This window comes from Ornithodoros turicata, chromosome 6 (genome assembly GCF_037126465.1).
Source record: "Ornithodoros turicata isolate Travis chromosome 6, ASM3712646v1, whole genome shotgun sequence".
In the NCBI taxonomy this organism is placed as follows: domain Eukaryota; kingdom Metazoa; phylum Arthropoda; class Arachnida; order Ixodida; family Argasidae; genus Ornithodoros; species Ornithodoros turicata.
In genome coordinates, this window is record NC_088206.1 from 64,751,442 (window position 1) to 64,776,064 (window position 24,623).

At 47.1% G+C, this 24,623-nt stretch overlaps 1 protein-coding gene and 1 long non-coding RNA gene across 2 annotated transcripts in view; one reads left to right on the plus strand and one right to left on the minus strand.

The window, feature by feature from the left end:
• LOC135397058 (uncharacterized) overlaps positions 1-5,953 on the plus strand; it is a 113,329-nt gene extending 107,376 nt beyond the window's left edge. Inside the window, exon 4 of the long non-coding RNA XR_010423576.1 lies at positions 5,890-5,953. This is a non-coding gene — a long non-coding RNA (uncharacterized LOC135397058). The remainder of the gene's footprint in view (positions 1-5,889) is intronic.
• LOC135397055 (sushi, von Willebrand factor type A, EGF and pentraxin domain-containing protein 1-like) overlaps positions 1-22,185 on the minus strand; it is a 28,267-nt gene extending 6,082 nt beyond the window's left edge. Inside the window, exons 1-14 of the mRNA XM_064628385.1 lie at positions 21,949-22,185; positions 21,804-21,851; positions 17,783-17,986; positions 17,198-17,383; positions 15,117-15,314; positions 14,759-14,977; positions 10,479-10,664; positions 8,775-8,954; positions 8,509-8,730; positions 8,166-8,404; positions 6,177-6,309; positions 5,954-6,073; positions 3,348-3,563; positions 1,830-1,963 (exon numbers count right to left, since the gene is read on the minus strand). Coding sequence (XP_064484455.1) covers positions 1,830-1,963; positions 3,348-3,563; positions 5,954-6,073; positions 6,177-6,309; positions 8,166-8,404; positions 8,509-8,730; positions 8,775-8,954; positions 10,479-10,664; positions 14,759-14,977; positions 15,117-15,314; positions 17,198-17,383; positions 17,783-17,986; positions 21,804-21,851; positions 21,949-21,961 — 2,298 coding nt within the window. The 5' untranslated portion in view covers positions 21,962-22,185. The remainder of the gene's footprint in view (positions 1-1,829; positions 1,964-3,347; positions 3,564-5,953; positions 6,074-6,176; positions 6,310-8,165; positions 8,405-8,508; positions 8,731-8,774; positions 8,955-10,478; positions 10,665-14,758; positions 14,978-15,116; positions 15,315-17,197; positions 17,384-17,782; positions 17,987-21,803; positions 21,852-21,948) is intronic.
• Positions 22,186-24,623: the final 2,438 nt, after the last annotated feature.

Below are 24,623 nucleotides of genomic sequence, written 5' to 3' on the forward strand. Positions count from 1 at the left end.
TACTTGTCAAAAATGTTATCTGTTTGTGCTACATATAGACAATTTTGCTTGATGCTATTTTTTTTTTCCTTTCATGTATTATTGACTTTCTCGCATTCATTTACACGTAACGCAATTTCATGTTCCTCAGATTTCTATGCCTTGCTTTATGTTTTAGAATACATATATTTTTTTATTTTACCGAATTGTTTGGGATACATTTGAACTTCGACTCCACAAATATTGAATTTTGTACATACAGTGGGATTTCGATCAAACTCTGATATGCACAATGTGTGATCCTGCAATTTGTTACGCTATGAGTTTGAAGCGATGCATTAAGCAGTTCTTGGCAGTTGTCGACACGTGTAGTCTTACCAATCGGTAAGCAAAAAGGTGGTATATACGTTAATCGACAAAACGGCGGCACGCTTGCAACCATTCATGCTTGAAAAAAAAAAAAAAAAGAGAAGAAAGAACTGAGCTTTAAGGAGGACAAAAGAGCGTACAACACGACACAGGGGCTCACAGCGTCGTGTTGTCGCTTCCTTGTCCTCCCAAGCACGATGTTTTTTCTGTTTTTTTTTTTTTTTCAAGCACCAAAGTAGTGTGTGGAAGAAGCACAACCTAAGATCTTTACTCGGGACTTTGTGCTTAATTTATGCGGCATATTCCGGTGCCGCAGGCAGAAACCTTTCGTCGTCGGCAGTCGTACTTTTAGTCATAATCAAAAGCATTCCGTAATGTTGTCAATAGGCGGCTCTCCATGCGTATTTTGGTATAATTTAATACCCCTGTCACACGGCAGTGATCATTGTACCAGAGCCTTCTATAGAGAGAATTTGGCCATTAGGATGACCCTAACTTGAAGCGAGTCATGCGACGTCACGGCTGAGCTACCTTCCTCGCCGTGCTCTATTGCTGCTCCGTCGCCAGGCGGCCGCCCAAGGGCCAAGTAAAGGCGCATTGCCGCCGCCTTGTCAGAACGCACGACATCCACCTTCCCACCACAGTGGCATTCCGTCGTCCAATCAAGCAGACGAAAAATCAGGAGGCGTGGCCTTTCTCTGTCACCTTATTGGTTGGCAGCATATCGTTCTTGGCAGCTCTCGCCGACATCGCGAAAGAAGTTCAACATGGCAATTTTTTTTTTTTTGCTCGACGTCTCTCCTCTGTCAACGCCGGAAATGCGCGTCTATTTCCGCCGCCCGCTCACGACTTAGCGTCGGGCGTCGCCAAGTGAGAGCTGAGCCTAAGTAATGGTGATGCTGAGCGTTGTTTACGATGCAAGGCAGGAAAACACGTGCGTACTTCGTCCTTCGTTCTTGAAAACCTTCAGTTTGGTAACAAAGTTCCACACATCAGAGGCGGTTATGGTTAGCCGCAATCGGAAGCCGGCGATTGTAGTAGATTACATTAATTTATTTTTATTGGTATTTTTATGGTGCCCATGGACAGCAATGGTGCTTATGAACAGCCAACAACAACAATGTAACCGCTCACAAAGCACGTGTGAAGCAACTGGAGGACAACGTCAAAATGGGTAATAAGCGGATTCCGGACAGGTTCAGCTTGGATTCAGGCTTTTTTGGCGGCGCAACCACGACTCTGACGTCGAAACAAGCTCCACCCACGAGGCGGCAAAAAAAAAAAAAAAAAGCAGAGAATGACCACACTCTCTCTATATACGGCACTGCTTTGCACGTGCGACTAGCGCCACCTAGTGCTTCCTGAGAGATTGACACCTCACACTCTAGGTGGCGCGTGCACACATGTTCAATGGGCATTGGTGTCAATGAAACCTGCTCCTGTGATAAGGGTATTTATTCCTGTACGGAAAACCAACTTACACCTGAATTCTTGACCTCCACCATCCAAGGCCAGGCTGTCTCGACATTTTCACCACCTGCGATTCTCGCTTCGGCTTTATCTTCCTTGCCGGTGTCAATATTGTGCCTCTGGGTACTGCCACACACCGAATAATCTGCGAGGATGCAAGAGCATGAACGGATGACAAGACAACACAAGGTGAAAATATCCTGGCTCTGCTTTGTCATTTTAGACGTTAGACCGTCTTGTCTAGATCTTGTAGCGTATAGGCACCTGCTCCCATTTATTAGTGACCTACTTTGACGTATAGGGCAGCTGTCTATAAATGTTCATCGGTATTGCTTTCATCTTGATTTATATGGATTTGGAGGTTTTTGGTTGTAATTTTGGACTGCGACGGGCAACGACACGAAACTCGTTGATTGAAACTTTGTACCTCTAATGGGTCTAACGTGCTCCAAAGACTAACTGCTGGGTTTTCAAACAAACAAACAAAAAACCGACACGGGACCTGTCGCAGACGCGCAAGCAGCGCCGTATCACAGCGCTCTCGAGCGTCATGTTATCGAACGAAGACTAGTCACAGTTCTCATTCACACTTTGATATTTTTGCTTGCCATTGATGCCTCGCTCGTATGCGGCAGATCCCCCGTTTTCTTTTTCCCCGTTTCTTGATTTTGCAAACTGGAAAGTTAGACAGTTAGTCTTTGGAGGCAAACTCATTAAAAGACTGACAAATTAGTTTCACCTAATTAATTAATTAATTAATTACAAAACAAAAAATAGTTCGAGCGTACTCACATCACTGGTAACGCTATGCAGTCCGTCTTTTTTGTGTGCGATAGGTCATTTCTCACTCTCTCTCTCTTTTAACTTTGGCTCACTTTTCGTGAAATACCCTGTATATCCCCGAGTCTCGGACCTTCGCGCTATCCGGCACAGCAGTGCTGCATGGAACTCTCTGACCACTTATGATTTTTCGTACAGCCGCACGCCTACTGGGCGAGTTCTAAGCGTTTGTCCTGCTAAGGCAGCGTTCACACGGGGAAGCTTTTGCACCAACCTATACTAAGCTAACCACATTCAACTCGAGTTAGCGGGGATCGGTCGCTGAGCGAAAGCAGGAGTTGGTCATGCATCGACCAATCAGCGAGAGGAGCATTGCCACGTGCCCCGTTCACATTGATCAAACTGACGGAAGTCCACTCTTGATGGTGGTACGATTTCGTCCGTGCCGTACCACCTTATCTGATAAATTGCATTGGTTAGGGACTGTATAGGAGTAGCTGAGACATAAATCTTCTACGGGAATTAGTCGTCTTTGAAGATGTTCTTTTTGCCTGTATACTCTGTTCTTTTGCGTCATGGCGCCTTCTAGTAACAAACGTCTTCCTCAAAAGGTGTGTCCTGGAGTCGTCCGCACAAATGACACTTGCGCAAATTTACTTAAACCTAGCGGACAGGCTCGTGTGCGGGTACTAGTGCCTTTTCAAAGTACTCTTGATGATGATCTTCCACACAAGCACATGTAATCTTACCGATGGTTCCGTTGGTGAGAATCTCTGCTAGCCACTTAATGCTGTCGTAGTCCCGGAGGATGAACAGATGGTCCTTTATGGGAGTGGACACTAATTCCTTTAGAGCTTTTCGGTCCGGACTGGTGGTCACTCCTATGCCGTATACTTCTGCATTGTATATACCTTTCCTCAGTAGCGTGATAATTTGCTTGGGGCTGCCTCCCAAGTTGGCCTTTCCTGTAAAAGTAGACAGAGGTTTCCCAATGTTAAGAATTTATTGGAGCAAGAAAGAAACATACCATTGCACTCTAAACCAGGTAACGCATATGTAACGGTTAAGTACCGCTTCGCCAAGAGGTACATTAAAAAAAAATGAACCTCTTAAATTTTAGAAGTACACGCGCCCTCGCATGCGGTACATGTAACGGATATCGCGCAGCGATTTAGGCCTACCCGTCGGGGTGGTTCCCCTCTTCTTTTTTTTTCTTTTTTTCCCCTCTTCATTTCTCGTCGGTGACTTGGCCTGGCTTGGATTGTGCTTCAACTGGATCTTTAGCGCGCTACACTCAAACGCAAGCCAACGTCTGGGAACAATGGGGTATCCAAGGGCGGCCTCCGGCATTGCACGCATCGGGATGGGAACAAATACATGGGAAAATGGCGACCTTGGGGGACCTGCATCAAAATATGAACTCACCGCCGGCGACTCGCGATGCGCGGTGGTGCACTGCGCCTCGTTAAGGCCAGCTCCGTCGGACTCCTCTAATAGCCCTTAGGGCCAATTCTCACTTGGGCGACGCCCGACCCGACGTCATGAGCGGGCTGCGGAAATAAACACGCATTTCCGGCGTTGGGAGAGGAGAGACGTCGAGCCCAAAAAATTGACATGCCGCACTTCTTTCACGACGTCGGCGAGAGCCACAAGGGGGGGGGGGGGGGGCATCCAGTGTATTGCTCCGTAGACGAAAGCGTGCTAGGCGAACGCAATGCATCCTGGACAGGTCCTGGTCGCACGTCACAGGAAACGTCAAGGCACACGTGACCCGACGCCCGTGATCGGCGGCCAAACCGCTTGTGAACAATGCGGTTGTTGTTTCGGCGCAAAGTTTTGGATGTCTTTCGATCACGGTAATTATTTTTATCCGATAATCTCGCAGTAAAACGCTCAGTTTTTCACATTATGCCTCGTACTGTTGACGACTTCCAAAGATGTGATGACGACCGCGCGTTAAGAACCATTGAGCCGATGCGATCTACTTAAATCAAGGAGAAATGGGCTACCATGTTGCGGAGCAAGCGCCGCATAGTTTACGCTGGCAAAATATGTTCATCTCTTGGCCTTACACCCTAAGAAAAAAAGGAGTAAAACGGGGAGTAATTGCAGCTTCTACTCCCCTAGTCTGCAATTACTCCCCATTTTAGTCCCCTAACCCAACATTTAGTCCCGACATTTACTCCCCAGGACTGCAGATTGTCACTAAACTTCGCGAATGGTCTCCTGAATGCAACAGTCTACGTAAATATGTGCCCTTGGTCAATTTGAACGACATAAGGCTGTATAACTTAGCCAACTTAGCAATTTTCCAGCCACACAGAGTAAGAAACAGTTAGCGCATCTTTCTTCGCAAATTGTGCCCTATGTATGGCGCAATATTTTATATCACTCGATATATCACGGTTGACGGTTTCCTTCAAAGTATTTTCACGCATGCGCACCAATTATGTACCTGGGACTCTTACAACAGCGCGTGAAATGCGGTCTTCACTCTGTGACATTCATTTACTCCCGTGCATTTACTCCCGAAAGGGACTATTTTTTGTGGCAATGCAATTACTCCCCAAAAGGAGTAAAAGTACTCCTTTTTTTCTTAGAGTGTAGAATGACGGAAATATGTCGGTAAGCGGCAAAACGAACAACAAAAAAACACGTAAACAAAGTCACATGACCTCAAAATGATGTATTCTATGACGTGCGACCAGGACAAGATGGCAGTTTTACAAAAAAAAAAACAAAAAAAACACCCGCTTGAGGGTAGTTACAACAATGGCGGGTTTGTGTCACCCCTGTGGCGAGAGCTGCCGAGAACGACATACTGGCGACCAATTAGGTGACACAGAAAGGCCACGCCTCCTGATTTTTCGTCTGCTTTGGACGACGGAATGCCAGTCTGGTGGGAATATGAAAATCGTGCGCTCTGACGAGGCGGAGGAAATGCGGCTCTACTTCCGCCGCCCGCTCACGGCGTGGCGTCGGGCGTCGCCAAGTTAGAACTGGCCCAAAAGAGGCCTTTACAGCAAACGTTTCTCCCAGTTATCGTTATTATTGTGCTTATCCCGTTTGTACCGCGATACATTCGGTTTCCTCCTGGGATACTGGTGATAGTTGGGGTAGTTGGTAACGAGACATTGTAAATAGTGTGCAGCAGAAGGACAGGGACAAACATAGAGGAAGTTGTTCGTATTCGGAAGATCGTGTTGTGTCTTCCTCTATGTGTGTCGCTGTCCATTTTCTGCATACAGTCTACAATGGTCCTCGTGGAATAAGATGTATTTCTTATTGCAGTCGCTGAAGCAGCGAGACGTGTGTACCGTGCGACGGTAAGACTAGTCTCGATGTATGCACTGACCGTCGCTTATCAGGAAGATGCTCAGTCTCAATTTCGTTGGATCCGATGCGCCACGACTCCTGATGCCATCATAATCTGTCCGGACTGCTTCCAACGCTTTCGTCAAAGCGGTCCCTCCTCCTGAAAAGTGAGAGCATGATTTTGTTGTGTGTACAGACTTATCGGTTTATTGCATTACTGGCCTCCTGAACTCTGCAAGACAACAGGCTAAAAGGAAACCCACCGATATACGTTACGTTACGAAGCCGTTCAAGGACGAGATCCATTGAGTGGTCTGCATGGGGCCTGACGACGCGCGTGGCGTTGTTGCTGAACGTTATTACGCCAACGCGATGGCCCCGCTCTGTAACATTGATCTGGAGGCACAGAAGCAGGCAACAGACATGTTTAGAAGATGGCGCGAACGAATGTTTAGCCGTAAAGAGGTATGAACTAGATTACGTTGCCAGGTGGAAAATGTTCAACTTGCAAGTTGTTTATAAGGGAATTTGCCCCCACTGAAGACCAGTATAGTACTGTTTGCGACAGGGTTGTCTAAAATCTCCAGCCGGGCATTTCCGTGGCGGAGCGATCCGCTGTCGGCGATGTCGCGCACGAAGGAACTCAACTGCTCTCCCTAGCAGACGACGCCGAGCATGCGATGGTACTCTCTCCCGACAGGTGGCGCTGCTTGGCCTTACCTCGGAGACTGTATTGGTGTATTGGTATAGTTCCTTCGTGCGCGAGATCGCCGGCCTGCTCGGCCACAGGCTGAAAATTTTAGACAACGATGTCCCAAACAGTAGGTTGTTTTCAAAAGTGGGATCGTTTCATTTCAGACATGTTTCATCTCGGGTCATAAGGAAGAGGACAATCGTCAAAATTGTTGAGTGATTGGTAAAATTAATTGTTGTATAGCCAGTGATCGCATAAGTCATACACTTGACCCCGCCTCCACATAAGAATCGCTCCGCGCGCGCGAATATAGTGCGGCGCGGCCAAGTGGGGACTGGGGGAGAGAGAAAGCGACGGGAAGCCGGCACTACATCGCGAAGCGGGGGAGTTGTGCAAAGGCTGATGGCCAATCGCAGGAGCCTTCCATGGAGGAGTGGGTGGTCCCAACTGTAGGATGTAAGTTGTCACTGACTATAGTTGTATCATATATCAGCATCTAATTCTGTCTTGTTGAGTCGCCTACAAGAGTACTGCTATAGATTGTTCGCGCAACCTAATCCAGTGGAACGTGTTGTAATCGTGTACGCGACGCTTTTCTGTGTTCTTATGTCCTCTTGTTGGACGTGCACTTTCCGGGTAAGGATCGGGTAAGGACCGTCTTGACTTGTGAACTTCCTTGATGAGCCATTAAGCTAAATTGGTCCATCGAGGGAATGCATTCATTGCGCCTACCATTACGGTTTCCACGCGGTCTGTACGTAACCGGCACGTCCAGTCATTTGTTGCTCGTACTGCCGGCCGGTTAAAAGGCAGTATGGGCAGCGTTTTACCGGTATTTATCTGACCAGTATTTATCTAGCACAGCGGAGTTGGGCTCGTTCTAAATCCTTTTATGAGCACACGAAATTTGCCGAAACTCTACGGAGAAGTTTCGGCCAATTTCGTGTGCTCATAATAGGAATTTAGGATGAGCCCAACTCCACTGTGCTAGGGCTGCCACCTTTTACTGTAAAAAAAAATACTGGCCACGAGAGGCCTGGGGGGGGGGGAGGAAGGGGAAAAGAGGATCAAGAACTCGAAAGAGATCAAGGATTAAGAAGTTGAAAGAGAACGAAAGGAAAGTTAGGTAGCAAGCGAGCTGGTAGTGACGATCCATGACTTGAAACCCAAGACGAGGTAGGGACGACAGGCGATTAGACGGCGATAGGACGATTGAGGCCGTGCTTGTGTTTGTGTGTTATCGTCCCTACCTCGTCTCGGGTTTTCAAGTCATGGATTGCAAGAGAAGCCTTGGATGAGCCTCTATATGAAAGGGCTTGAGTTGCCAACACCGGCAAAGGGCTACAGGTATTATCCAGGCATAGCCAGCAAGTAACCGGCCGAACCGGTGACAATCCTACGTGATAGTACTTTCTATTGTTTCCAAGTCTTGTTTCTTTTTATCTATGTCCTTATGTATGTCCGTAGAGGCTAATCGTATTCTTTCTTTTCTTAAAGTTCATATGTCATACCATAGTTGTTTATATCCAACGCTGTTTTTCGGACAGACATTCCATACCTTCATAATTATGGCTCTTGCCAAGGCAACGCCTTTCCTGAAGTCGATTTCGCCCATGCTGGAGGAAGCGTCGATAACGAAATAGACCACATGGCGAACGCCTGATACGTTCAGGTTCAGCGCCCTTGCCCTGTTCTCTTCAACTGGAGCATTCAAGGCATCCGACATACTTTTAATGACTGTCAGTGGCTTCATCAGCCTTTCCTTCGCCTGCAATGGCATGTCATAGTAGAACTTCCCTGAAATGCCGAAGATAATGAATATAGTGTTCACACATACCTTACGTTGTACTCTGTCTTTCAGCATGTCTTAAACATGTCTTTGAAGCTGCTTATAACTTTACCTATGCAAGTTGGTAGAGGATGCGACCAGAACCCTCGGTTGTCGCAAGAGATGGATTCCTCTCCTCGAAGGCTATAACCCGGGTTGCAGAAGAAGTTCACATTGGCTCCAGATTCGTAAGAGCTTCCAGTCTTCACGCAGTTGTCTGGTATACCAGGATTCTCGCAACCGCGATGAGCCACTCGCCCCAGTGGTTTTCGCCATGTAGACATGTGGGATAAAACTGTGGGTGGATAAGCCAGAGCTGTCTGTTTCCATATACCGTACCTTCCGAGACACAACGTGCCACAGATCCACTCCATGCGCCGTTGGCGAGGCAAAAGCGGTTCTCGTCACCTATCAGCTTATACCCTGGTAGGCAGCCGAATGAAGCTACGTCTCCTATGAACGAGGTGTCGATGCTCATCCAACCGAACTCTGGTGCAGATGGGCGGCCACAGTGGATCCCTGGACAAATATAGGCAAGTGGGGCTACTTGAAGTCGGGGGGGGGGGGGCAAGTTGAGGACAGTTTTGGTTTTTGGCGTGGCATTTTCTTAGCGATATTTTTTTCTCGTCTGTGACACCAGGGTGAGTATAGTCGTTGTCTGGGGTTTGAAAGTAACGTGTTTACGTTCTGCACGTGTTTTTTTTAGAAAGACTTCAGACGCTGTTTTGCAGATGTGGTCGAGGTAAGAAAGGCCTTTTTTTGTCCTATATGTAACTTTCGCGAGCATTGACTTCCAATTTGCCCACTTCTGCTCCTCGGCTAACAAAATATGACCTCGCCGTTATGATGCTGTGTCACTGCCCCGTGTTTCCATGTGCATCACACGTGGCTGACCGCTTCGGCTGGCCCAAACAAAAGATAAAATTTAAACCCGGCATTAATTTTTTGATGTCCTCAACTTATCCATAGGGCAGGGTAAGTTGATGAAGATATGAAGCCCGTCATTTTTGGCTCGTACGAAATAAATACCTGGTTTAGCACCACAGTAATTTGCGGATCATTTCGCAAAGGTTTGGGGATTCAGCTAACGAATTATGGTACGATTTAGGCGATTATTCTGACTTCTATTAACAAAATAGTGCAACTGTCTTCAACATAGACCACATTACAAGTCCACCACCACCATACAAGAAATCTCATTCTGATGAAAATCGTGTGATACCTCGTGCGGTGTTTATCCATATTCTTGACGAAAGTGTCATTTGGTTCTTCACACTCACATTAGGAGGAATGAATGGTGCTAACGGCATTATTTGCGTCATCGAATGATGTAGTAAAAATGGCTCAAAAGCCTAAACGTCAACACCAATCTGAGCACCTACTCAGCCTTGTTGCGCATGTCTTTTGTGTCACGGAGCAAGAAACTGTCCGAGGCATCAAGCGCAAGCCGAACACTGACAAAGGAGGCTTATATGTGGAAGGGCCGGTTTAACAGGCACGCTAATGTGCTAGCGTGAGTCAATGACACTGTAGTAGTATAGGTTAGGTCGCTTTCCACGGCGAGACTGGGAGGTGACACGGGTTCGAATCCTGTCACCGGCTGTGCTGTCTGAGGTTCTCCCTGGGTCCTCCGAAGACTTTTCAGACGAATGTAGGCACAGTTCCCCCCGAAGTCGGCCCAGGACGCGTACTAACCCCCCTGTCCCCCACTCCTTCCTGCTGTCCCCTCTCCATCTGTCTACTTCTGTACGCCGCTCATCGCCACAGTTGCTTCGCGGTGCTAACACGGAATTAGTATAGGTTAAATAAAGAAACATAGAGGGACAAACACAGCACAAGCCTCACGACGCTCAGTTGCGCACTTCAAATTATGCGTTTCCTGAACTGCCATCACCAAATCAATGACGTCATCTACAGCGGACCGTCATTACTGAATTCGAAGGATATTTCGCCAGACAGGTTCGAATACGAACAGTGTATGAGATTTTGTTCAAGTTCGCGTGTTAGTCGAAGTGTGTAAGTAGCTCAAATATTTCGACATACTCAGGCACTTGGGCTTCCTAGACCATCCTCCTCCTGCGCAGACCAAACTGGATGCACCCTCGAGCATGTAACCCTCTTCGCACTTCAGGTAGATTCGGCTGCCGACGGGGAATTCTGTGACGTTGCTGTTCGCAAACTCTTCCACGATGATATGCGGGCCTAAGTCCACCAGGGTACAGTTGTACTCTGTCATGCGTAATTACAAACCTAGTTATTATATTATGGCAAATGTCAAACAACATATACTTCTACTAATCTCGAGTAAAAAGTTTCGCTCAATGCAACATGAATTAATGTAACGTCACTGGGCGATTCCACGCGAAATGATCCAGCGGACCTGCTCGTCCCTCACAAAACTATCGGGAATTTTTACGAAATTTTTGTTTAGCAGTCCCTAATAGTGCAAAACGACACAACACGAAACATTTCTTCTCAAATCTCAACGTGGCGGGTGCTACACACGAGAAAAGTTCGCAGCGCTGGCGAAAACCGTGCCTGGCGTGAACGGCAGCTGCGGCTCATAGAAAGCACCTAGAACTGCGCGGTTTTCTTTTGCGCATAGAGTGAAACCATGCTTTACACAGCGTTCAAATCCCGGTTGTCGTGCTGTAATCGGTGCTGGTAAACAAAGGCCGGAAGTTTCGCAGTTTTCCACCTACTTCACGATTTTTTTTGTGGAAAATCAAACCATTAGATTTTAATGAATATTTTTCCCTGAGAAGGCCTCATGGAATACTTCAACACGAAAAATCGCAAGACACGTAATTCTTGTAGTCATTGCAAGAAAAAAAGAGGAAATATGCGATTTTTCCAAAATTCGCTACAATCGAGCGTAAAACACGCAATGAAGAGGTCGGAAGAGACGCCTGAAAGCAACCTAGTTTTACAGAACGAGCCTTCCTCTACAACATATTAAAAAATCTCGAGGGTGTTTTTTCGTATACGGGAGAAAATATTTTGTAGTAGAGGGTATTACGGCCACACAGACTCACGTTGCATGTATCCGGTGGGGTGCTATATTTGTTTCTTGGGCTCCCGTTTTAATTCTGCGTACTTCCGATTTTTTTTTCTGGTTGGTTTTCAATATGACAGCCACCCGGACCAAAGGAACATGGCTCCAGTTGAGCTCTGTGGAGTTCCAATTCACCAGTATGAATATTATAGGCGCGTGGATGCAGGTTCAGTTGAGGAAACTTTCCTTTAACTGTCACATTTAAATGCTGAACAATTCAGCAAAAATATTAACCACGAAAAGTCTAACAAATTATAACGCTAGACGAAAAGACGAACGTGCAAAAAAGTCATTTACATGGCAGTACTGGAAACGACGGAATCTCGCGGTGGTGGTTCATCGTCCATGCTGTCCTAGGTTCCAGTGAGGCTCACAGCTATATAAAGCCTTGCACCACTCGCGTATGGAAGCGTATACCCGCGGATATCCGCAAGAAACTTCTGGGTTCGGATGAAATATGGACGCTTGTTGTGATCTGTGGATCGGACGTGGATGGCGCCGGATCAGGAGCGGGTCAGACTCGGATAAACCGCGAGATTGCGCCATCAGTTTGCTTCACACTAGGTACAGAAGATAGAGTACAAGGTGTACGAAAGCCACTCGCGCATCTGAGAGAGATCTCTAGCTCGGGCGTCTCTAGTCGAGGTGCGCGTTCAGCGGCGATCTTGCGTTTCACTTGTAATAAACTCTACTTATCCCGTTTGGTGCAAAATGTGTTGTTGTGCTTGGTGCCGTATAATCTTTCGTGGAAGCTAAATCTGTACTTGCTGTCGTGTATCCTTTGGTATCATCATGGACGCTCAGGACTCGCTACAAAGGCTATGCCGCTCCTGGGTTTTCACTGTCGGAACGAGAGAGAGGAAGTCGCCCGTGTGGATGAAGTTTGGTGACAGTTTTTGTCCCCCTTTTTTTTTTGCTGTTTTGTGCTGACGGGAAATAACGTTTATTTCCTGGAAAATTGGCCTGATATATCGAGCATAGAAACTGAACTATTGCTGCGTGCCGTGGGAGACGCGAATTTTTCGGATAAGATGCGGATGTGAAAAAGCACACCCGTGCAGGGCTTTAGCTCACACGACAAAAAGTATTACTTAGACTTGTCCATCACCGCTAATCCCCAATCTCCGTTGCCGGCACCGTAAACACCGGAAACAATGCCATAAACTTAACCACCCAGGATTGCAATACGCGTGTTATGCTACAGAAGCAAAGGCTATGGTAACCTTGCAGAAGTCTGTTCCACAGCATTTTGCTTGCTCATTAAAACCCACCCACACCAGAGAAAAATTGAAAATCAAAAGAATTAAAACAGGAGCCCAAGACACAAATATAGCACCCCACTGGACACATGCAACGTGGGTCACTGTGGTCGTAATACCCTCAACTACAAAAAAATTTTCTCCTGTATACGAAAAAACACCCTCGAGATTTTTTAATATGTTGTAGAGGAAGGCTCGTTCTATAAAACTGCGTTGGTTTCAGGCGTCTCTTCCGACCTCTTCATTGCGTGTTTTACGCTCGGTTGTAGCAAATTTTGGAAAAATCGCATACTTCCTCTTTTTTTCCTGCAATGACTATGAGAGTTACGTGTCTGGCGATTTTTCCTGTTGAAGTATTCCTTGGGACCTTGACAGGAAAAAATATTCATTAAAATTTAATGGTTTGATTTTCCACAAAAAAATCGCAAAGTAGAAGGAAAATTGCGAAACTTCCGGCCTTTGTATACCTGCACCTATTACAGCACGACAACCGGGATTTGAACGCTGTCTCGAGCATAGCTACCTCTATACGCAAAAGAAAACTGCTCAGTTCTAGGTGCTTTCTATGAGCCGCAGTTGCCGTTCACGCCAGGAACGGTTTTCGCCAGCGCTGCGAACTTTGCTCGTGTGTAGCACCCGCCACATTGAGATTTGGGAAGAAATGTTTCGTGGTGTGTCGTTTTGCATTATTAGGGACCGCTAAAAAAAATTTCGTAAAAGTTTGGGATCATTTTGTGGGGGCCGAGCAGGTCCGCTGGATCATTTCGCGTGGAATCGCCCCACTGTTACTTGAGGCACGTGAACAATACCATGCCAAATGAGCTTGAGCAGCGCAGTCGACATTGCACTGCTGACGTAACCAAATTCAGACAGGCCACAATGTTGTGATATTTAAAGTGGACATGTGCCGGTGTCTGTTCCAACCACGACATACTACATTATAACTTATTCTTGAATGCAGCAATAAACACAACAGGGAAGACACAAATTGCTGCATTCACATTCACAACTACCCGAACTTCGTACGTTATATCGACCGTGTTCGGTTGGTATCGACTTCGTTTGTACGTTATATCGACCATGCCATTTGCGCCTCTTCCCAGCGCCGCATTTGGAAGCTAGCGGGGGCGCAACGCATCGGCCCGGTTATTGCTTCCTCAATTTCTGCAATACCTCGTACTTCGGCTCAAGTTAGTATTTTTGTACAAGCGGTGGATGGCTTCTTGCTAAAGTTGATTATGATAATCATTCTGCGCGGTTTTATAGGAGCTGTTGGTGTCGTCTGCCGTCGTGTTCTCGCGGGCCGATCAGTAGCGCCCCTACCCGATCGTGCGGATGGGCTCCTCATAGGGGTTGTCCATTATGACATGGTCGTTAGAATCTAGTATAGGTCCCCAAGCAGCACAATGTACTGAAAGTCGAGTACCATGGGGGTGGACGGGTAGGTGGAAGGCCTTGAATAGACCCGTGAAACTAAAGAAGATTGAAAAGACACATACCGTCCACCTCCATCGCACTCGACTTTCAGTACATTGTGCTGCTTGGATCGTGGTTCAAACAGAACAATGAACAGAGGAAGAATAGCAAGTTCTACCAGTACAGGGTTTCATCGGCATGAATCGACACTTTCAACGGCGACAACAGATCAGTTGGTTCAACACTTTAGTTTGTCAATGAGAAGAACGTTTCGGCTGATAAGGCAAGTAAATTACGTATACATTTAAGCTGAGCACAATTTTGGGGTCTGCGGAGGGCGTCAGGTGCTGTATCCGTTTGTGACAAATGTTGACTAACATGTTGCAAACTACTAGGTATCAAGTCTACTTCGGGTTTCGTTTTATTGCGTTCGTTTTACTTCATCTCTATCTGTGTGCGAATAAAGGCAGAGGGAACGAGTTATGGCGGCGCGCTCGTTCTGAAACGGATCACGGACTGGGTGGTTGCTCGGGCTAAATGTACGAATCATATGACGGAGTTAATTCAAAAACAAACACATCCTGTTGACTTACCAACACACGAAGGTATGGTGTCACTCCAAGTACCATCGTTGTTGCATACCAGGTAGTCTGTCCCGTTAATTCGATAACCATGATTGCAATACACAAACACTTTGTCATCTGGCAAGAAATACTCTCCGTCCCCTTCGACTGCTTCCTTTTGATCACCATTGACTGCTGTCACCACAGAGTTTGGCACGACCAGGTCTTCGCACACTTTCACTGCCTTGGCTGAAAAAAAAAAGAAAAAGAAAAGGGTGAAGGCACACGTGTTGCTCTGTCACTCGGCAAACGTAGTAGCTGGCGAGAACACTGAAGTGTTCGTATCAGAGACTAGCGCAGACGGAACGAAAGAAGGAAACTCTCGCACGTTTGCAACGCGGCGTCGGAGCTGACCATTCATGGTTCTGGCAAGTTATACTCCGTTGCCCGACGAGATCATACTCTTCATCGCAGATGAAGCGTGCTTCAACGCCAGGCTCGTACCAGTCATCGTAGTAGAAGGCACCATCCTTGTAATAATCTACGTCACCGTGCAGTGGAATTTTGGGAGGCCCGCAGCTGCGACCTGGACGGTGCGATTTGATGACAGTCAAAGACAAAGTCAAACAGAACACTCGCTAAGCAGAGCTTACATGAAAACTACAATTTGTACATGGAGGGAAGAAGAAAGTTCCAGGGGTTTCAAAGGTGAGGTATGGGAAAGATGAACGACCTGATAAGATTGAACGGTACTGTGGATGAAAGCGAGGAGAGGGGGGGGGGGGGGGCTTACGCCACTTTTGTGGCAATTACGAACTGCATAATGGCACAAAAATGGCGCACGCCACCCTGTTTTCAGCAAATCAGAGGAGAGAGTGATCTCACCCGGGAAGATTTTTTCTTAAAATTGCGTATTAGCGCCGCGAACCAACAGTGGCTATAAGCGGCGTGCAGACGTGGACAGATGGAGAGAGTACAGCAGGAAGGAGTGGGGGACGGGGGGGATTAGTATGCACCCTGGGCCGACTTCAGGGGGAACTGTTCCGATATTCCTCTGTAAAGTCTTCGGAAAACCCAGGGAAAACCTCAGGCAGCACGGCCGGTGACAGGATTCGAACACGTGTTACCTCCCAGTCTCGACGTAGAACGCGATCGTCCTAACCACAATGCTGCGGGAGCTGGTACTCGGGATGATGGTTGGCTAAGAGCGTGCTATATGGTAAAGTTCATTTTTAAGAATAACTAAATATTAAGAACATTAAGAATAATAAATAATTATTTATTATTCATTTTTAAAGGTACTGTAAAGCAGTAGACAAGCATGATATGCCGGTGATGTGACTAGAGACTTTGTTGCTTCTAAATACCATATGCGGAACCATACGACCGACAACGCGCTATGAATATTTTTAATTTGCCATGAAAGTTGCGGCGTAGTGGAGCGGTGCGACGCCTGGTGTCAAACAACCCCCTGTACAGCGGGCAACACTGAAAATTGGTATTACACACTATGACATCGGAACTTCGTTATTTTAGTAACCATATTATTAGTTTTCCTGTTTACCTATGCTTTCTGAAACCCCTGTTGACAGTTTAACCTGTTAACCCCTGTTTTTGCGAAGTAACCCAGTGCTGGCCGCTGTTCGATGGGGGCTCTCCCTACTTCTCTGCTGCGCCTGCGCGCTCCTTTTGTTCGCGGCCTCTTTCGAACGAACAAACTCTCTCTGTGAACCTCTGTGAACAAACAAGCCCCGACGCTCTGTGGCTTCTTGAACGTCTGACACATTTTTTTCAACGGCTCAGCATTTCATTTCAGTTCGCTTATCCGTTTATCCTCAGATGTGGATCGTTGTGTGGATTGCAGGGGCGGATTTTATGGTGGATTGTAGTGGATTGTTATGTCGGGCCCAGTGTTATACGCATGCAATGTGGTCGCCGCCGTATGTGTCAGAAGTACGGATTCATTTCGAATACCTGGTACAGTGTTGCCCGTAATCTTTAATTGTAATTTTCTAATTAACTGCACCGTCTATTGGAATGAAACTTGCACAATTTTTGTCCTGGTGGCTTGGGCTATCGAATAGCCACACTAAATGACATTTGATCGGCGCTGCTTTACAGTACCTTTAACAACAAGTCCTGGTGCCTGCTGTGCTGTCTGGTTGTTCCTGGGTTGTCCTCAGACGCTTTCGGACATATGTTGGCACAGTTCCCTTAGAAGTCGGCCCAGGACGCACATTCCCCAGGGCGTTAGTGGTGACATTGCCCTCCTCTGTGAGGCCGACAACGGCAAGCCCTTTCACCGCCACCTCACCTCACCTCACCTCACCACCACCACCTCATTTTAAGGATGTAGGAAAACTGCGCTTGAGGCAGACTTATAAGGTGCGCACACGACCAAAGACGTTACAGGACGAGCAGAGCACCATTATAAAAATCGCTGTCTTGTTAGGCAAGAGAGGTACATACTGATGCACATTGGCTCAGGATGATCCCAGGAACCATTGTTCAAGCAAGTCAGTTCGCTTGCGCCGACAAACTGGTGTGTGACGTCATCTTTGCACGTGAATCTCAGTTTGTCGCCCGGCTTGCAGCAGTCATCTCCGTCCACGTAACCATTTGGGATGTTCCCGATATCCTCACAGTCTTGGAAATCTGTAAAAGCGGGGGTTGTATTGCGTGGACAAATACTGCAGGAATACTGGGATGGCGAAATTGAACTTGCCGAAGGCACGGCTCATTTGCATAGCGAAATTTTGCAATTTATATGCCAAAGTCGTCCGCCTTTCAGGGTGTTTAATAAGGACGATAGATTTTAATAATGACTGGCTTCAATTCCACCATCCCGAATTCCGCAGAAAGCATCTAATTAATAATCGAATTAATGAATTCTAGCTAATTAGTCGTTCACAAGTTGCATACGCTGTCCTACAGGACGTCTGCCTGCCGTATAACCCACTTCCTTAAACGGCACCTATTTTGCTCCGTTACTTTGTTTTTAAATAAAAATTCTGTAAGGAATAAAAAGAACTCCCTGTATATTGTGACCGTTACCATGGCATGCTGGAGGCTCTGGATGCCACTTGTGACCCTGTTCAGCATCTACGCACTCGATTTCATGTGAGCCTTCTAAGTAGTAACCTTCGTCGCAGATATACCGCACACGCATGTACAGTGGCAGATTGTCTCTTTCTAGTTCCACGTACGTCGCATTCCCTACTTCGGGAACATCTGGACAGGCTGGGATGGTGGCGCACACTGAAAGGAAATGGGAAGTGATAGGACCCAGAATGTCTTTGTCGCTTGGACTTCCGTTCTACGCTCTAATACTCGCCGCAGCACTGAAAATGCGCTGTAGGCATAAGTCATTGACTACGGACTGCAGGAGACCGTTTGGAGTCTGCTTTGTCCCATCTTGTGTGAAAATTCTGACAACGGTTAACTAAAATCAGTCTAACATTAAGAATGCCCAGGGGATGCATTCTGCGTTTCCTTCAAGAGTGGGGACAAGAATGACACTTAGAACCGACACACTGGTGGTGTGCCTCCAACTGTTCATGCTCACAGCAAAGAAATACTTGTATCCCTGAGCATGGCGCTGAACTCCTCGAGGACTTCCGGTGCAGAATCATCCCCAATTAAGTTTAAAGGGGTTGCGACAGGTCGTCCCACGTTATCCCAGATAAACGTAAAAGACGGTTCTTTACACCAATGTGGACCTTCATTGAAAGTTTCACGGCGAGGAGGGTAACAGAAGCGGAGAAAATATGCACCGCGAATACCGAAACTCACGCAGCTCTGACATCACAGTTCTCGCCGCCGCCGGCGCGCACGAGAAGTCACGTGTTTACGGCTGCCAATGGGGATGCACGCAACTCTGAGCTTCGTGACGTCTGCGCTCGGGAGTGTTTTCGGAGACTTGTATCTCGCTAAGTACGTCACGTAGAAGAATAATTCTTTTTTCCTCGGTATTCTGGCGTGCAGTACAGTGGGTCCATAATGTAATGAACCACATCTATGAAAGTGTCCCAACCCCTTTAATTGTTCCCTTACCGCACCCATAGAGCGTCGATCACGGGTGATCGATGGGCTTGCAGCCGCGCTACGCAGCCTCCAGAGCACATGTGGAGAAGCGGCCGCGTCCACTTGACACTATAAGCACTACAGATTCAGTTTCGGTTTCGCTTTTTGCTTCACCTTGTGGTGGCGACTTATGAAACTGACTCTGTGCCAAGGAAGTAGTCTGAAGATTTTATCTTGGCCGGGGCGTCGTGTTCCCGCGACGCATCTCTTTTGCTCGTTCGCATTTGAAGCACAGTTGAGGTCGATTTAGTTTATTAGAACACAAATCATGACTCTGACGATGTTGGGTAACCAGACTTTTGTCGTGAACATAAGGATATGTAAAATTTGCGCTGTCTTCTGCCTCGATACCAACCGGGAGGAATTGAAACGCAAAATATGGTACAAGAACAAGAAACCTGGGCATGAAACTAATGTTGGAAAACCAGGGGAACGCCACCACTCAATGGCATGTGAAGAACGAGTGTCGACGTTTCCACAGCTCACAAACTGCTTGACCCGGAGTGTTGATATTTCCAGATGCTATTTCTGACAAAATTTTGATATTCGAATGGCATTCTTATAGGAGATACAGGCGTATCTTCGAGTTTTCTTTTGTTTGCACCGACTTTTTTTTTTTGTGTGTGTGTGTTCCGAAATCAGTTTTGGGCTCGATTCACCGCTTCATTAGAATTTCTTTCGAAAAATAAAGTGCTTTTGGATACATATTTCAGCAAAAGTTCCAGTGTATAACTGTCTAATACTGTTCAATAGCGAATCGATTTTTGTGACACAGTATTCGTGAGACATCGCAACACACAAATCAAACGTCGTTTAGCTTTACACGGTGGTTTCGGCGCAATATCATCGGGCGCGGCCATGACGCACCCACAGTGCTGTAATGGCGACCGGGTGACGTCAGCAAAATAGCTCCTCTCGAGGAAGCTGCGGTATTGGTTGCGGCGCATATCAGTGGGCGCGGCTATGACGCCCCCACACTGCCGTAATGGTTGCAGCGCATATCAGTGGGCGCGGTCATGGCGCCCCCACAGTGCTGTAATGGCAACCAGGTGACGTCAAGCAAGATGGCTGCTCTCCAGGAAACTCCCGTATACCTCCGTGAATTGCTGTGTTGGGGGTCATACACTGTGAACGTGAGGGCTGCGCCGTTTTCAATATGGGCTCTTCATTGCGAGACTCAACCAGGTTTACAGTTTCATCGCTGTCGGGACCACGACCTACTGCATTATAACAATCATATCGTAATCGGCAACCCCATATGAGGAGCCCGTCCGCACGATCCGCTAGGGTCGCTACTCATAAGTCCGCGAGATATATATCATGATTGGATAATAGAAATAAAACTTTGAACGCACAGAAGCGGATATGCGACTACCGTTGCAGACGACAGCTCCTATGAAAACGCGTAGAATGATTATGATAATCAACTTTAGAAAGAAGCATCTCTAGTGGGAAACCAACAACCGCTTGTACAAAAATACTTAGGTGCTACGGTAAGTTGACGTACGAAGTACTGTAGGAATTGAGGAAGCAATAACCGGGCCGATGACCAGCGCCACCGCTAGCTCCCAAATGCGGCGCTGGGAAGGGGTGCCTATTACTTTGTCTGTATAATCTATTAGGTCGTGGTCGGGATATCTCAGTCCGTCATTAAGCGTGCACATGGAAAACATTTCTTGCGCGAAATTCTGTCTTCACTTATCAAGCGAGCAACAGATTACGATTCGGCTCACGTTACGAATCTGCCGCCGAATCAGTGACAGCAGTGAAGAGTGTCACGTGACATTGAAGTTCCTGTTTGTAACAACCACCCTTAAAGTTCGGGGGCACCCGGGAATCACCTGTATTTATATAATCCCTCGCTCTACCCCACGCCCTGTATGCCAATCTGTATTACCCGCCAACTTAACTCTAACTTGGTAGCTCCGCCCACAAACATAAATCCGTTTTGGTATATAGACTGAGGAGACCGCATGACGCTTCCGTGTTACAACGTAGTCTGCACGCATGCGTCAAGCTATTCAGCGAAGGGGGACCTGGAGACACGGACAGTAGAGGACGGACACAACACAAGTTCTCAAACACAACAAAGCTTAGTGCGCAAACATACCTAAAAACCACCTGCCTGCGCACTTGCCCTTCTGTTGATTGCATTACCAAATGCAGGACTTGCTAACGTTCCTCCGGTTGGCTTTGCGCAAGTTGTAATCTCGACTATGTACCAGTTATAGTCTGGCCTTCTCTCGACTCCAAACTATTGCTTATAGACTGATCATGTAGCGAATCTACTCGTCGGAGACTCCTCGGGAAGCCCCAAATGGGCAAAGTTAATCCATAGACCGACCACTGTGGCGCCGCGTATGATCATAGTTGTCTCGCAACGTAAAGACACGAATTATCGCTATTACTTCCCGCCTGCCTGACGTCCCCCATTTTCTGGCATTTTCCCAAACAGCTTCAATGTTCAGACAGAGCGAAAAGGCGGAGATAGGCCTTTTGTGGCTGTAGCTCGCAGTAGTAGCTCGTTGTAGTTGTTTCGAAGTATAGGTACATTTTTCGCTGTCGGAATCAGAGCACATTGTCGTAAGGGTTTCCTCATAATTTGAAGAATATTTACCGGTATCATATATGATTCGACGTCATACTTCACTGTGCGATATCAGCGACGGGAAAATGTATTTTTAATCCGCGTTTATTAATGTAGTCTGCCTTCCACCTGAAAGGACAGACTACCAGGAGGGAAGCCGGAACGCAGCGCTATGACGCTGCATCGTGCTTTACAGTACAACCGTGACCTGTGCATGTCATAATCTATCACAATATACCAGGATAATCACTACATAACGCGTAACCAAAGCATCACAAAGTTCTCCGGGTCCTGCAGTCGACGACGCGCGAACAGCAGAAGCATTTACAGTCTCAAGGCCGTTGTAAATACACATTACTGTTCCACTATTGTCATAAACTTTGCTGTGAAAACTGTATCACTTACATGCTGCATCCCACTGTAGCACCAAGAGCACCGACCACACTAGAAGCGCTGTCACGATGAAACGGTGCAGCGTCAGATGAATATCAGTCACAATATGCACAGCCGCTACAACCTAGTCTTTCTAAGCCTAGAGTGCAGTTCTTACCTGAGTTCATCATGCACGGGTAAAGACAGCGGAACTGACTGTTCCTCCAGCCCTGTAATGTCCAGTGCGTGCTACGCGCGTTCTACGCGATGTATTTCACCCTCATTGCATGCCATACAGTTATCGCGTCCTATTACAGAAGTCGCGGTCCGAAAATGCACGGGCGTTCACCAAGGACACTTGAAATCAGATCGACGGTCTGTCGCCGCTACTGACACTCCGTCTGTGCTGCTGGCACGCCGTCGCTGGCGGCGTCAGCTTCCAAGTCAGTAACTGCGAAAAATATACGTTCTTGTGATATTTGCCAAGGCAGAGATAGAGAGATAGATATTTCAATAGATATTCATTTTTTTGTGCCCATGAACGACGAAGAGATGTAGTGAAACACCCATACATGAAAAGGAGGCGCCCCGACGGCTCCCCGACAGAAGAGAAAAGCGTGGGGCGAAGAAGGTAGGAGATGAGCTGTAGCTTCTTCGGAGCCACTCGGGAGTCACGTTACCTGAATAGTCCAATCAGGTCGCTTTGCACACGCCACTTTGGGGGCCACTTCGGCGCGCTACCAGCACACCTCTCCAAGCATTCCGAAACAATGCTTTGGGGGCTCCCATAGAGATGTATAGGTAACCGAAACCGGAAGACGAGTGGTGGCGTCACTGGAGTGGCCCCCAATCTCGGCCGACCGTCAACGCCATCCATCCGTTGCGCGGGCTACTACGATTGGAAATAAACAACGCGAGATTTGATATCAGAGGTATGAATAATAAGCAGTGCATAATTACCCCGTGGCGCTTTTGCCCGTTGGCACACCAGCCTAACCAAACTTTCATTTTTCCCTGTCCGAACAGTACCAATCACCTAGGGCAACAATACCGGACGTGAACGGAGGAAAATAAACCATATGCGGTTTAATGACACATAGCAACTCGAAATGCATACTGTTCTCACAGCTGCTGACAGCTCCACACAACAGCGTATCGTTATGACGACACAGAAATGAAGTAATAGGAAATTAAATGAAGGATCCGTCTGCAAGAAACAGGACATCGTTGGTGCACAACTGATTCTTGCTACCACTAGACGCCGACATCATGACCGATAAATCATGGCCGGTCTTGCCGGGACCGGGCACCGTGGTATACGTCCGCATACATCTGTTCACACGTGTTCTGCTGCTGTTCACAGCTGTACTGCTCCGGGATGTGGACCTCGCTTCCTGCTTAACCCAAAAAGTGAACTAACTCCGTATTACGATGCACGTACACACGGATACAGGGATGCACGGATAAACAAGCCGACTGTGACGCATGCGCAGGGGAGCAGGGTACGGAAACGTACCCGTGCGGTAAGTGATTTCGTATATGTGTACACGTGGGGAAACATATTGGTTTTCCTACAATGAAATTGTTAGACTATTAGAAGACACAAAAACCATGCGCATGTCATAAATATTTTTTTGTTCACGATCTACTATCAACACCCAGGATCGCTCGCGCCTCATGATGTTACCCGTGCCGATTGGTGTGATTTGGTATTCCCTCTATAGCTTCCGCTACCAGTTTATATTTACCTTGTATTTTCCTTGAAGCCGGCAAGTTTGTCATGGGCGATGGTGAAGTTCAGCTGGATTCTGCAACAATTTCCAGGATCTTATAGGGTGTTTTGACATGACGTCAAACGAACGCGTTTCGCCGCCATGGTGGTGGTCACTTTTTCGGACTTTAGAAAAGCATTCGATTCTCTCTCTCTCATGTTGGCCTTCTTCACAAACTCTCTCTGCTTAATCTCCGATGTATGTATTGTTGACTCTATGAGATGAGCCACAGAAGATTGTGTACCTATGTCTCCTAACCATTTAGCCAGCTTGCTATCCATATCTTGCCGATTTCTATCCTTGAGTCAAAAACAGAGACATGTCTCCGATGTCTCTGGTGTCCTCCGTTGGATCCTGAGTTTCCTTTCCGACCGAACGCAGGCTATACTCATTAACGACGTTGTTTCTCCTTTGCGTCCTGTTTCTTTCGGTGTTCCGCAAGGTTCCGTTCTCGGACCTCTGCTTTTCCTTATCTTCGTTAATTCTTCCCTAATTCTTTAACATCTTCTATCAGGCTCTTTGTAGACAACTGCGTCCTCCATGGACCCATACGCTGTCCTTCTGACCAGTTGCCCCTTCAGCAGGACCGCAACTCTATTTTTGCTTGGTATTCTCTATCGCTGCTACCGCTAAATACTTCAAAGTGTCGGCACCTCCTCTTTTCCCGGCCCTTTGTCAAACTCTTACAAATACTTGGGCCTTAAAGCTCAGCTACGCCGATTTTCGAGTGTTACAGAATGGAATGGTACTCACACGATGTGTTCATAAGGGAACACTGATTATGTATGCAAAATAGTTATCCCAAACTCCTCGCGGTTTTCCGAAAAAGTGAATTTTTAGTTTCACTGACATCCCGTCTTGTGGCCCGCAAACCCTGTGTCGACGACACATTCGTGGTCTGCCCGACTTTTGGCTTGGTTTCTTCCGCCAAGCCGGCCAGTTTCTTCTGCCGAGCCGTCTGCTGCGCATATTCACATTGGGGAAGTGATAAACAGTTCGCTATTAGGGAGCCAGTATATTTCTGGACTTCACTAAACCCACGAGGAACGTGAGTTTTGCTTCCTTCGACTGCAAACCGTTT